Genomic DNA, 14,010 nt, shown 5'->3' on the forward strand with positions numbered 1-14,010 from the left:
TTCCTAGGTATCTTATTATTTTTGGTACAGTTGTAAACGAGATTGATTCCTTATTCACTTTCCACTGCTTCATCATTGGCATACAAAAATGCAAATTTCTATACATTGATTTTGTACCCTGTGACTTTACTGGATTGGTGTCTGTTATAGCAGTTTTATGGTGCAATCTTGGGTTTCTGTATATAGTATCACGTCATCTTTAAAAAGTGTAAGTTTAATTCTTCCCTGCCAATTTGGATGCTTTTTCTTTCTTTTTGTTGTCTGATTGTTGTGGCTAGGACTTCCAGGACCAAGTTGAATAAAAATGGTGAGAGCGCACATCCTTGTCTTCTTCCTAACCATAGAGGGACAGGTCTCAGTTTTTCCCCATTGTGGATGATGTTAGCTGTCCATTTTTCATATATAGCCTTTATTATGTTGAGGTATTTTCCCTCTAAACCTATTTTTTTTCTTTTTTCTTTTGTATTTTTTATAAACATATATTTTTATCCCCAGGGGTTCAGGTCCGTGAATCGCCAGGTCCACACACCCCACAGCACTCACCAAAGCACACCCCCCCCAATGTCCATAATCCCACCCCCCTTCTCCCAACCCCCCTCCCCCCAGCAACCCTCAGTTTGTTTTGTGAGATTAAGAGTCACTTATGGTTTGTCTCCCTCCCAATCCCCTCTAAACCTATTTTGTTGAGGGTTTTTTCTTTTCATGAGTGGATGCTGTACTTTGTCAAATGCTTTTTCTCCATCTATTGAAATGATCACATGGTTCTTTAAAAAAAAAATTGCGAGAAAGAGCAGGTGGAGGAGCAGAGGGAAAGGGACAAGCAGACTCTGCACTAAGGACAGGGTACAATGCGGGGCTTAATCTCAGGACCCTGCGATCAGGATCTGAGCTAAAACCACTTAACCTACTGAGCCACCCAGGTGCCTCAATCATATTTATAAATGTGATGTATCGTGTTGATTGATTTGCAAATACTGATCTGCCCTTGCAATCCAGGAATAAACCCCACTTGATCATGGTGAATTATGTTTTTAATGTGTTGTTGGATTTGGTTTGCTAGTATTTCATTGAGGATATTTGCTTCTATGTTCCTCAGAGATATTGGCCTTTAGATTTTTTTAGCGGTCTTTTTTTTTAAGTACTTTTGGTATCAGAGTAATGTTGGTCTCAGAGAATGAATTTGGAATTTTTCCTTCTTGTATTTTTTGGAATAGTTTGAGAAGAAGAGGTATTAGCTCTTCTTTACATGAAGAGTTTGCCGAAGAAGCCATCTGGTCCTGGGTTTTTGTTTGTTAGCAGTTTTTTTGATTATGGATCCAATTTTCCTTTCCTTTCAAATTTTCTATTTCTTTCTGTTTCAGTTTTTGTAGGTTATATGTTTCTAGGAATTTATCCATTTCTTCTAGGTTGTCCAGTTTGTTGGCATATAGTATTTTCATAGTATTCTCTCTTAATCCTTTGCATTTCTGTGGCTTTGGTTATTTCTCTCATTTGTGATTTTATTTATTTGGGTCCTTTCCTTTTTTTGATAAGCCTTGCTAGAGGTTTAACAATTTTATTAATTCCTTCAAAGAGCCATCTCCTGGTTTCCTAGATCTGTTCTATTGTTGGTTTTGTTGTTGTTGTTGTTGTTTTTTAGTTTCCGTATCATGTATTTATGCTGTAATCTTCTTTCTGATGGCTTTAGGCTTTGTTTGTTGTTCTTTTTTTAGCTCCTTTAGGTGTAAGGTTAGGTTGTTTTGAGATTTTTTTTGCTTTTTGAGTCAGGTCTGTATTGTCATATACTTTCCTCTTTTGCCACATCGCAAAGAGGAAACCATTGTGTGGACCGTTGTGTGTTCGTTTTCATTTGTTTCTATGTATTTTTTACTTCCATCTTTGACCTCCTGGTTGACCCATTCATTGTTTAGTAGCATGTTATTTAACCTCCATGTATTGGTGGTCTTTCCAGATTTTTCTTGTGGTTGATTTCTAGAATATTCCATGTGCATTTGAAAAGAATGTGTATTCTGCTGTTTTAGGATAGAATGTTCTGAATAGATCTGTTAGATCAACCAGTTCAAAACCTCTGTTTCCTTGTTGATTTTCTGTTTGGATGATGTAAATGGAATGCTGAAGTCCTATACTATTATTGTAGTATTATAAATTTATTCTTTATGTTTGTTATTGTTTTATGTATTTGGGTGCTCCCATGTTGGGTGCATAAATATTTATAATCATTGTAGCTTCTTGTCAGATTATGCCATTTATTATTACATAGTGCCCTTCTTTGTCTTTTGTTACAGTCTTTGTTTTAAAGTCTAGTTTGTCTGATACAAGTATTGCTACTCTGGCTTTCTTTTGACCTGTTTGTACGATACATGTTTCTCTATCCCCTCACTTTTTTTTCTAATAGAAAATAATTAATGTCATAAATTGGGTGCCTGAGTGACTTGGTTGGGTGTCTGCCTTTGGCTTGGGTTACTATCTTGGGGTCCTGGGATTGAGTCCTGCATTAGGCTCCCTCTCCCTCTGCCTGCTGCTCCCCCTTCTTGTTCTGTCAAACAAATAAAAAAATAATCTTTAGGGGCGCCTGGGTGGCTCATTGGGTTAAAGCCTCTGCCTTTGGCTCAGGTCATGATCCCAGTGTCCTGGGATTGAGCCCCGCATCGGGCTCTCTGCTCAGCGGGGAGCCTGCTTCCTCCTCTCTCTTCCTGCCTCTCTGCCTACTTGTGATCTCTGTCAAATAAATAAATAAAATCTTAAAAAAAAAATCTTTAAAAACATGTCATGTTTCAAAACCAAAATTCAAAAAGTTACTTAGACATAATCTCTAACTTTCATGCTTTCATTGCTTTATAATATTTTGCATTAAGCCTTTACTCCCCCCCCCCCCATTTTTATTTAAATTCTAGTTAGTTAAGATACAGTGTAGTATTGTTTTCAGGAGTAGAAACTAATGATTATCATTTGCAATATAACACCCAATGCTCAATACAAATGCCCTCCTTAATACCCATCAACCATTTAACTCACCCCATCCACCTCCCTCCATCAACCCTCAGGCTGTTCTCTTATCATCTGGTTCCCTCTCTTTATTTTTCCCTCCTACCCATTTGTTCATCTGTTTTGTCTCTCAGATTCCACATGAGTGAAATTGTATGGTGTCTCTTTCTTTGCCTGACTTCACTTAGTATAATGTACTCTAGCTCCATCTATGTCATTGCAAATGGCAAGATTTCATTCCTTTTGATGGATTTATCACACACACACACACACACACACACACACACACACACACACACCCTTTTTTTTTTTTTTAAAGATTTAAGTAACCTCTACACCTAATATGGAGCTCTGATTCATGACTCCAAGATCCAGAGTTGCATGCTCTTCTGACTGAGCCAGCCAGGTGCTCCTATATCCCCTCACTTTTAATCTGCAGTGGCTTTTGGTTTAAAATGAGTCTCGGGGGTGCCTGGGTGACTCACTGGGGTAAAGCCTCTGCCTTCGGTTCAGGTTATGATCCCAGGGTCCTGGGATTGAGCCCCACATCGGGCTCCCTGCTCAGCGGGGAACCTGTTTCCCCCCTTTCTCTCTCTGCCTGCCTCTCTGCCTATTTGTGATCTCTGTCAAATAAATAAATAAAATCTTTAAAAAAAATGAGTCTCATTTTCAAAAAATCTGTTATGACATGCTTTTTGATTGGAGCATTTAGTCCATTTATAATCAAAGAAAATTATTGATAGATACGTATTTATTGCCATTTTATTACGTGTTTTGTGGTTGTCTCTGGAGATTTTCTCTGATCCTTTGTCTTTCTTTCATGCTTTGATTTTCTTTACTGATATACTTGGATTTCTTTCTCTTTATTCTTTGCACATTAGTGGTTTTTGATATATGTTTAACCATTAGGTTTATATGTAACCTTTTTTCATACAATAGTCTATATATATAGTTGGGAATCATTTAAGTTTGAACTCATTCTTTTCTCCTCTCCTCCCCATGTTTTAGGTGTATGTTAATACATTTTGTATCTCTTTATGTGTGTGTGTTCCTGAATGATTTTTTACAGAAATATTTTTACTGCTTTTGTGTTCACTATCTTCATACTGTCATTTTTGGTCTCTCCTATCCACTTCAAGAGTCTCCTTTAATATTTTTTCTAGGGTTGGTTTAGTAATCATGAATTCCTTTAGCTTTTGTCTGGAAAACTCTATCTCTCCTTTCATTCTGAATGATAGCCTTGCTGGATAGAGTATTCTTGGCTGCAGATTTTCCCCACTCAGCATTTTGAATATATTATACCATTCTCTTCTGGCTTGCAAAGTTTCTGCTAAAAAAATCTCCTCTATCTTTATGGGTTTTCCCCTGTAAGTGACTGAATTCTTTTGTCTTGCTGCTTTTAAGATTTTTTTCTTTATCACTGTATTTTGTAAATTTAATTATAGTCTGTCTCGGTGTGGGCCTGCTTTTGCTGATTTTGATGGGAATTCTCTGTGCCTCCTGGATCTAGATATCTTTTTCCTTCCCCAGATTAGGGAAGTTTTCAGCTATTATTTCTTCAGGTAAATTTTCTGCCCCCTTTCTCTGTTTTTCTTCTGGGACTCCTATAATAAAAATGTTATTATGTTTGATGGACCCACTGAATTCCCTAAATCTATTCTCGTGCTGCATAATTCATTCTCTCTTTCATTCAGCTTCATTGCTTTCCATTACTTTCTCTTCTAGGTCATTCCTTCCTCTGCTTCTTCTAACCCACTGTTCATTGCACCAGGTATGTTTCTAATCTCATTTATTGCACTCTTTATCTCTGATTCTTTTTTAACTCTATCTCTGCAGTGAGGGTCTCACAGATGCCTTCCATTCTTTTCTCAAGTCCAGTGATTTCCCTTATGATCATTCCTTTAAATTCTTCATCAGGCATATTACTTGTGTCTGTTTTCACTTAGCTCTCTGGCCATGGGCTTATCTTGTTCTTTCACTTGGGATAAATTCTTCTGTCTTCTCATTTTGTCTAAGTCTCCACCTGCTTCTTTGTGCTAGGAAAGCCAGTTGTCTCCTGCTTCTGAAAGTAGTATTGTTATGAAGAAGAGATCATGGTAACGTCCAGGGCCTGTCACTTCAGGGAGTATCCCCAGTGTGTGCTATGTCCTCTCTGTTATGGTGTTTTCGCTGTTCTATCCTTCAGGCCAGTCATTTGCAGAGGCTCTCCTTGCCTGTGGGCAGCGTTTGGTCCTTGGCCAGAATGTGGTGAGTTTTAATTAGGCGTGCTCTGGTCTGCTTGTGAAATGAGACCTGTCACCACCTCCACCAAAAATGAGGCCCTGCCAAACTCACTGGTTGGGAGTAGGGTGGGCATGAATTTGTGCTAGTTTTCTAGGAAGGGGCCCACCATGCTGGGACTGAGGTAACTGTAACTAAGAAGGGCAGTTCCACCAGAGTGCAGGCGGATGCGGCTTACCACAAGGAAGTTAGGTAGCCACTGTCTACACTGTGCTGCTTTCCACAGGTAGCTCTATGTTTATGCTAAGGGGCAGGGGAGGGAAAATGGTACTGGCCAGCTCCTTTGTTCCCGAAAACGTGTCTTCATGAATACTGCCACTCTGGGATATGTTCTGAGAAAAGCAAATGGTCTCCCCACTGTGTGCTCCAGATCACTGTTTCACGGGATGAGGAGAGCCTAAGGTCCTCCTATTGCACCATCCTCCTGTCTCTACAGAATATACTTTCAAAGAGAATAAAAGAGATTGTGGGTTCTATCATTACCTAACTAGAGCAACCCTGGGCAAGATTCTTAACCTCTTCTGTGGTCTGTGTTTTTATCTGGTAAAATAAGAACTTTGGACTAAGTGGTGTCTAAGGTTCTATTTAACTCAGGTCATTCATTTATTCATTCATTTAGTAAACAGACTGAGATTTTTTATATATTCCTAGCATTTTATGTGCTAGGAATATAGGTAAAATCTCATGGAATTCCTGATCTTAAGGTAGTAATTCTCATGGTAGTGAGGACTGACAGGTGAGACAAATTTTCCAAATTATTTGGAGAATATCTTTTTTTGAAAATATACTGTCTCCTAGATCCACAGTCTCATCCCCAGGAGCTGAGCTCTGAGAGGGAACCAGTGCTATTGATAAGCATTTGTGAATGAAAAAAGGTGGGAGTATTAGTGTTCTGAGTGATATAGCAATTCAAGGAGTTGCTAGTCATGTGCTCCATTTTGTAGTCGGAAAGGAGATTCATTAAAAGAGCCAGTTCTAAGCTTAAGTAAGTTTGAAAGTACACTTGAATTAATAGTCCCTGATTTATTAAAATCCTATTAACACTTGTACCAATTAGGTAATAGAAATATTAGAATGCTTACCCATCTTATTTTTGGCCATGATCTCTCATGCTGAACTCATGTGGCAAAACTGTTTGATTAAAACAGTTTAAAACCCACTATCCTTCTGACAATGAGTTTTAATATCCCAGGCCACAGCCAGTTTTCTGTATTTAAATACAAACAAACAAGCAAAAAAAAAAAAAAATTAATGATATCATAGCATTTTGGTGATAAAGACCTGCATGTGTATTACTCTTCCCTGTTAAGAATCATAACAAAATTTTAAATGTCAGGGATTTTAAAAGAATTTATTTCCAGTCCCTTGAAATCTAAGAGTTATAACTAAAGTTCATGCTATAGCAAATAAAAAATTACCACAGAAATGCATATGAATTAAAAATGAGAAAAACAAACAAACAGGAAACACCTCCAGTTTAACACTGTCAGCATAGAATATTTTATTTTAAACTTGCTGTTCAAACTTTCAAATACAACACATGTGGCAAAGAAACAACAGTTAACACACAACATCTGCCACAATTCTATCTTTGAACTGCCTTTTCTATATTATGTGATATGTTACAATTTCTTTCCATTTCTTACATTCATGGTATTCTTAAAGGCAGCAAATGTCAATATTTCTGCTTTGAAAACAGTTCCATTAATGTTTTGAAATTGCTTAAAATAACTTTTTTCCTTTTGGTATTCTGCTGCCCACATTAGTGACATAATTCATATTATTTATAGGTTGTTGAGAGGTATACTGTACTCAACAAATCAACTCCCAACTCTTAAGTTAAAATGAACTTCAATCCAAAACAAGCATTTTCCTACATCAGTATACTCAGCTACCTTTCTCAAAAATATTTCCATTCTGAAATAAGTTTTTTTTTTGTGAGATACAATAGTTTTATCTTTTATTCCTAACAGAACTCATGCTGTACTTTTTTTTTCAAAATATATTTGATATATTCTGTGCAAAATGTTAAGTTCTGTATAGGTATGTACCTTATTCTGAAAAAGTTTATAAAATATAATTCCTAAAAACAACCTCAATATTAGACAATAGAGGAAGAAGAAACATATCAAACAAAGCCTAATTATCACATGAGAAAATAAGTATGTTCTTAAAGCTCCAGTAATACATTCCTTGAAAAAACTCAGAATGCACTTTGGTCATTATTAAACATATGAGAACATAGGAAAGTAAAACAAATTGCTTTTGTTGTTTTTTACACAAAGAAAATACACTGCACAATGAGGCTGAATTGAGGCTGATCAAAAAGGAATGGTAAGAGCAAAGTGATATTATGACATGGCTCTGTTCTCTACACATTCCTGATCTTAAGATTATGACTTGGGGATTAAAACTGCACCAATCAAATAAATCATTTACAATTAATTATTTTAAATTCCCTAAAACATGGTAAAAAAAATGTGAGGATATTCAACATGATACACCTTGCACCAAGAAAATTCTATACTGTTTCAAATAAATTCTTTGTTTTAGAAACTAGATACCCAGTTTAAAAAAAAAACAAAACCTGCAAAAACATTTCATGTTTCATGTAATTCCTAATATATTCTTGATTGTACAAATATAACAACTTAAAATCAAGGCCTAATGTAAGATACCATCATATTCGCCCTACTTACCTAACATGCCAACATGATAAATTCTCATTTGGACACTTGGCAAATTGCATGTGTGTGTGTGGCGGGGGTGGAGGTGCGGGAGTAGGTAACTTTCCAGGTTAAAAGCATCTAAAATAGCCCTTATAAAATTGAGGGTGAGGGGGATGCACCAGGTTAAGTTTAGAGGATAGAATTTGCAAACTGAAGCTCTTTTCTGAAAATCTGGATATAGTTTTATAACTAGCAATCAGAGGAATATTCTACTGGTTCTTAACCTTATTCTTAAGTTGTTCATTTGAGTGTGTATACACTATAGTGTACCATGGGGAAAAATTATTTTACTTGAGTAAACATAATGTACTTTAGTAATATCAATAGGCACTTCACTTGTGAGATGAGTGTATACCTCACTCAAAAGGATACCAGATCATGCCCTAGTACACTATAACATATCCCATATAAAGATACGCATTTAAAAGTAACAATTTTAAAAAGTGCACATTTTGAGCATGCACAGTTGGAGCTGTGCAAACAGCCCAGTGTTTCAAATAAATACAATTATTACTAGTTAATTTTTATCAAAATATCTTACAGTATGGTAACCATTTACAATTATTGCTCTATTAAGAGTTTTATCATCAAAGAGCACTTGTTGACCTGTTATGTAATACCATATATATTAATACTGAAGGGTGCATAACTGCAGCTTAATCAGTGTAGATCCTGGCATTGTTCCAAAATAATTCAAAAGAACCCTGACTGGATCTTGATTTACCAAAGAACATACTTTCTGTGTTTAGATGAATCCAATGCAATATTCCAATGTTAAAGACGTTTTCCTCAAGTAAGGCAAGTTCACGGCATCGATGGACAAACAGTACTTAGCAATGGCTTTGAGTCTCACATTTTGTTATTTTGTCAATTATTTATGAACAATTACCAGGATCTCAAGTATCTGGATATCAGTTTTATCACCCTTGCAACAACAACTAAGGACATCAATGCTAAAAATAAAATATAAAGACTAAAATAAATGTAAAAAAACAATGAACAAGTAAAATAAATATAAGAATTGCACAAGACAGTCTGATGTAAACACTTCGATTTCCCAGCTGAGACTCCTGAAGCAAAGAGTCAGTGACTGCTTTCAGGCAGCTTAGTTGGTACTCTTATTCTGGAAAAGAGGCTACATCTTCTTTTCTCTGAATTGTCATGATTTAATCTTCCACAGCTAGTGAAAAAATAATAGAAGTAGTAACCATTAGCGTCAGTTTTAGTACTGCAACTTACTAAATTACATCACATAATGCTTTTATCTAAATTTCATTCATAAACAAGGGCAGGCTCTACTATTTTAAACTCCTTATCCCTGTGTTTTAAAGAAGATTTCACCTTAAAATAAAAAAGTTAAAGTCAGATTTCCCCTGCTTTCTTTTACTGGGAAGTAGCAGTATATACATACTTCTGGTTTAATATGAATAATCTACACCTTATTCACTAGGAGCTGTGTGTATGTTGGAGGATGTATGCATGGCTATGTAATAGATAATATCACTTTTGGCTAAAAAAAGAAATAGGGCTCTTCTTTTCCTTTTTTATCACTTAAATTAGATTCGGATTACATAAGTAAAAATAAATCCTTTTACTTATTCCATAAAAGAGTTCTATTTGTAGGAACACTGTTCCAAATTAGGAGTTCCATCAGCATTATAAACCAAGAATATTATTCATTCTCTTTGTACAGTATTATCAAAACGACTTCATCACTGCACACAGGAGATCTCAAAAGAGTGATAGGGTAAAATAAATGTCACAAAATATAACAGGGCACTATGAAATAAAAAAGCACTAGGAAGGGCTTACCTTTAAATTAAATCCAAGCAAGTCACTGATAACACCAGAGACGGCGGACAGGATGACAACCTGGGTGATGTTATAAAGCAGTGGATTCATTGTAAGCCCATATAATCTAAAGGGACTGTCCAATTCCTAGCAGGAGAAAAAAAATCCATGAGCTTGAAAACTCATTAAGAATTATCAGTTAAACAAATTCAGGGCAAAATAGAGAATTTTCAAAAAACACTTTCAAAAAACAGTTTCAAATTATGGGTACTTTTAGAAAGGATAAACTTGATTAAACTTGAAAGAAGTAGTACACCTCGTGGGTTTTGTTTGTTTTTAGAAGTGATTTTCATTAAAAGAACTCTATAACCTAAATTTATAACTCTAATTTCTGTCTCAAAAGAATGACTAGTAAAGTACTAGTTTAGCAGCTATCAAGAGGTTTGAAAACATTTTCTAAGATAAGAAGAGAACATGGAGGAGAACAGTATCTTTTTTTTCTTTTAAAGATTTTTATTTATTTATTTGACAGACAGAGATCACAAATAGGCAGAGAGAGAGGAAGGGAAGCAGGCTCCCCGCTGAGCAGAGATCCCAATGCGGGGTTCAATCCCAGGACCCTGGGATCATGACCTGAGCTGAAGGCAGAGGCTTTAACCCACTGAGCTACCAAGGTGCCCCAACAATTACTTTTTGAATATAAGAACTGACTGATTCAAAGATTTAATATGCTTTATTATTATGAGTTTATTGGAAGAGATCAGTCAAAAAGCATTTCTTATTCTGGGCCACTGCTAAAATATAGGATGCCCCATGAGTTTCTAACATCTAACATGTGGTCTTTGTTCAAGTGCCATTTTTTGTTAAAACTCGAAGGCAGTTCACCTTGAAATTTTTTTCTTTCTTTCTGCAATTCAACATTTATTCTGGAAATTAAACGCACTGTTCCATGGAAGCGCTCTCCCAAAACAGCTTGATCAACTACTGACAAAATATGGTTTCATGGCTGGGACCTATAGTACGTTTTTAGAAAAGTGTTTTGTAATAAAGGAAAGTTACATATAGGAAGGAAAGTTTTGATACTTAAGATTCCCAGAATCTCAATCTTTCACCGTCTTCCCTTTTAAAATTATTTTGTGTGCCTTATAATAAAATACATATACAAATACATATGTGGAAGCTCTTTTAAACAAATGTGATCCTGAATCTCATATTTAACAAAAATAATGAACATGAGTTAAAAAAAAACAAAAAACAAAAAACTGGCATTGTGTACATTAAACACTGTAAAAGAAAATATCCTGATGAAAAAGATCAGTACATTATCTTGACGACAAAAATCACCACTGACTGGTAGAAGGGATAATTCAATTAACTTGAAAAAATGTAATTACTGTAAAATCCCAGAAAAGTTTAGACTGGGATTATGGTTCTTTCCTAAGCAGATCTGTAGTCCAACAATGAATTCATATAGAAGGCTAAATTTTAAACCCAGTTAGAAACAACCATGTTTTCTAGAGCCCACTTGAAAAGTGTCTGGACTAGGAACACTCAGTCTTGATGCCTCCTATAAGAAATGATGTATTGATTCTCAGATTTAAAGTTATATGACAGGCCCTGTGTTAGGCTCTGGGAAATTAGGATTCAGTTCCTGAGCTCAAGGACCTTATAGTCTAACAGATATGCAAATAAACAATTCAACTGTGAGTCTCTCCCTGAAGATGGGTATATAAGAGGTACAGGCCCTAGAGGAAGGTGTTTCTAAAACTTCGTGGGAAGAGATAACAGGCATTCCATAAGACACATGAGAACATGGCTCCTTTGAATCGCTACAGGTTGCTTAACATTTTAGAGCCTGAGTGCACAGAAAGAAGTCCTTCAAATTTGTAAAACCAGTTACTGAGGTAAGGGTCATTCTTGGTGCAGACTGGACTGACAGACTGGCACCAGCAAATTTAACTAGGGTAGAAGTGCATGCGCTGTGCAGGTGAGGAAGATCGCTGGCAGAGGGGAAGCAATGTGGAGGACAGGTTGGAGAGGCGGGAGACTAGAAACAGGAAGGCCTTGAGGGTTCAATAGATCAGAGCTCAAGTGAGAGACAATGAGGGTCAGACCAAGCGCAGAGCTGACAGGGAAGTGGGGATGTACTGGAAGCTATTTGAGAGGTTGAATCAATGCACCTCAAAATTTCTTGGCAGTGAAGTGGGAGAGAGAGGGAACAATCGATATTAAGTCCTTAGTTTCTGAGTAGAAGACTATGTACAACTCTGTGTGATCAAAAAGGATCATATTGTTGTGCTTTGTACTTTAGTTATCTCCTATTTCTCTACTCTGGGACTGAAGCCGCTCCTAAGTCCCATCCTGCCTGGCACAGTGCCTACACTCTGAAGACACCGCCCACAGAGACACCAACAAGCCCACCCACCTCTTCAGAACCTTGTCCAGGCTTAGGGTATGCTGTGAGGCAGTAGAGCCCATTAAGACTTTTTACCTGACTGAAGAAATAATCGTAGCACTGAGACACAGCTAATTTTGTACCATTCTCTGAACACTTACAAACATCTCTAAGAATTGTATTCAATTTGCTATGAAAATTAAGATTTTAAAAGACATTTTCTTTTAAGAGAGAAAAGCATTACCAATACTGCAAAGCAGTGCTAAAAATATTTTATCAAATTACCTCCAAGGAGTTATTATTATGAAATCTGATATTTTGAAATTATAATCTTTTTAATGGTTATAAGAAATGATCTAAAAATTCAAATGTTTACTGGTAATACATATTTATTTATATATGTATTTCTACTTTTTAAGCTAACTCAGGCCAAGCAGAAGACTGCTTTCAGAAATACAAAATGAGAAAATTTCCAAGTTAACATTGAATTCTCCCTTTTTGAGGGGCGCCTGGGTGGCTCAGTCATTAGGCGTCGGCCTTTGGCTCAGGTCACGACAGGTCCCTGCTTGGCGGAAGGCCTGCTTCTCCCTCTCCCACTCAACCTGTTTGTGTTCCCTGTCTCTGCGAAATAAATAAATAAAATCTTAAAAAAAAAAATCTTCCTTTTTGAAATCTATTTTAAGTTCTAGGAGGCAAAATTTCTAAAGATGCCAACCTCTACAATACTTCAGACATTACTAAAGTCTCAATTTTTTAAAAAGTTATTAAAATTTCAAATTTGGATTACTGTGACTCATGGCATAAATGTGGTCAAATATAATTTGGAAACAATCTGGACAATCATAAAAACGAAACACAAGGTAGGATCTGCACAGAAGACTCAGATATAGTGCCAAGACAGCATATTCTACATTATATCCATTTTCAATTTATTTTTACCTTTAGCAGTTTAGTAGCCAGCTTTAAAACATTATTCACTAGTGTCAGTTCCTCTTTTTTATTAGGTTTCTTCTCCATTTTCAAGTAGAGGTTTATCTTTTTATAAAAAAGGAAAAAATAGTTTAAAAATACTTAAAATTACAACAGATACTCATTTTTAAAAGCAACTGAAAGATAGTTACTGAAATATTAACAGCAGTTCTCTGGTGATTAAGATAACAGAAGACATTAATATTCTCCTTCATACTGTACTGTATAGCCCAAATTCCCTACAATAAACATGGTATTTTATAATAAGAAGTCAAGAACTTTTTAAAACTTTTCAAGTATAATGAAAGCTGACATAAGAAAGGCAAACTAGATGTCATTACTTAATAACAGGTGAAACACTTTAGTCCCAAAGCCAAAGCAACCTAAAGAATGAGTGAGAACTGGAGTAAAGGAAATCAGTTGGTTGGTTTGTTCCTTTCCCCTTTCCTTTTGAGCTCCTGTAACAGGGTTACCAATTTTTATAAAATCAAACTATCCTTGAAAAAAGTACTAAAAAAGGTTTCATTGCAACATGGGGGGTTAAGGAGGTAGGAGAAGAACAAATGAAACAAGATGGGATTGGGAGGGAGACAAACCATAAGTGACTCTTAATCTCACAAAACAAACTGAAGGTTGCTGGGGGAGGGGTGTTGAGAGAAGAGGGGTAGGGTTATGGACATTGGGGAGGGCATGTGCTATGGTGAATGCTGTGAAGTGTGTAAACCTGACAATTCACAGACCTGTACCTCTGGGGATAAAAATATATCCTATGTTGATAAAAAATTAAAAAAATTTTTAAAAAAAGGTTTCATTGGCTGTAAGTTTCTTTGAATAATTCCTATGAAATGGTAAGGAAACTGT

At 36.1% G+C, this 14,010-nt stretch overlaps 1 protein-coding gene across 6 annotated transcripts in view; it reads right to left on the reverse strand.

Moving 5' to 3' along the window:
* Nucleotides 1-6,736: 6,736 nt before the first annotated feature.
* Nucleotides 6,737-14,010, reverse strand: part of PHTF2 (putative homeodomain transcription factor 2) — a 120,376-nt gene continuing 113,102 nt past the window's right edge. For all 6 annotated transcript variants that reach the window (XM_032304074.1, XM_032304072.1, XM_032304073.1 and 3 more), the window contains 3 exons: nt 13,120-13,215; nt 9,807-9,932; nt 6,737-9,174 (listed from right to left, as the gene is read on the reverse strand). In XM_032304074.1, coding sequence (XP_032159965.1) covers nt 9,154-9,174; nt 9,807-9,932; nt 13,120-13,215 — 243 coding nt within the window. In that variant the 3' untranslated portion in view covers nt 6,737-9,153. The remainder of the gene's footprint in view (nt 9,175-9,806; nt 9,933-13,119; nt 13,216-14,010) is intronic.

Source organism: Mustela erminea, chromosome 11 (genome assembly GCF_009829155.1).
Source record: "Mustela erminea isolate mMusErm1 chromosome 11, mMusErm1.Pri, whole genome shotgun sequence".
Classification (NCBI taxonomy): domain Eukaryota; kingdom Metazoa; phylum Chordata; class Mammalia; order Carnivora; family Mustelidae; genus Mustela; species Mustela erminea.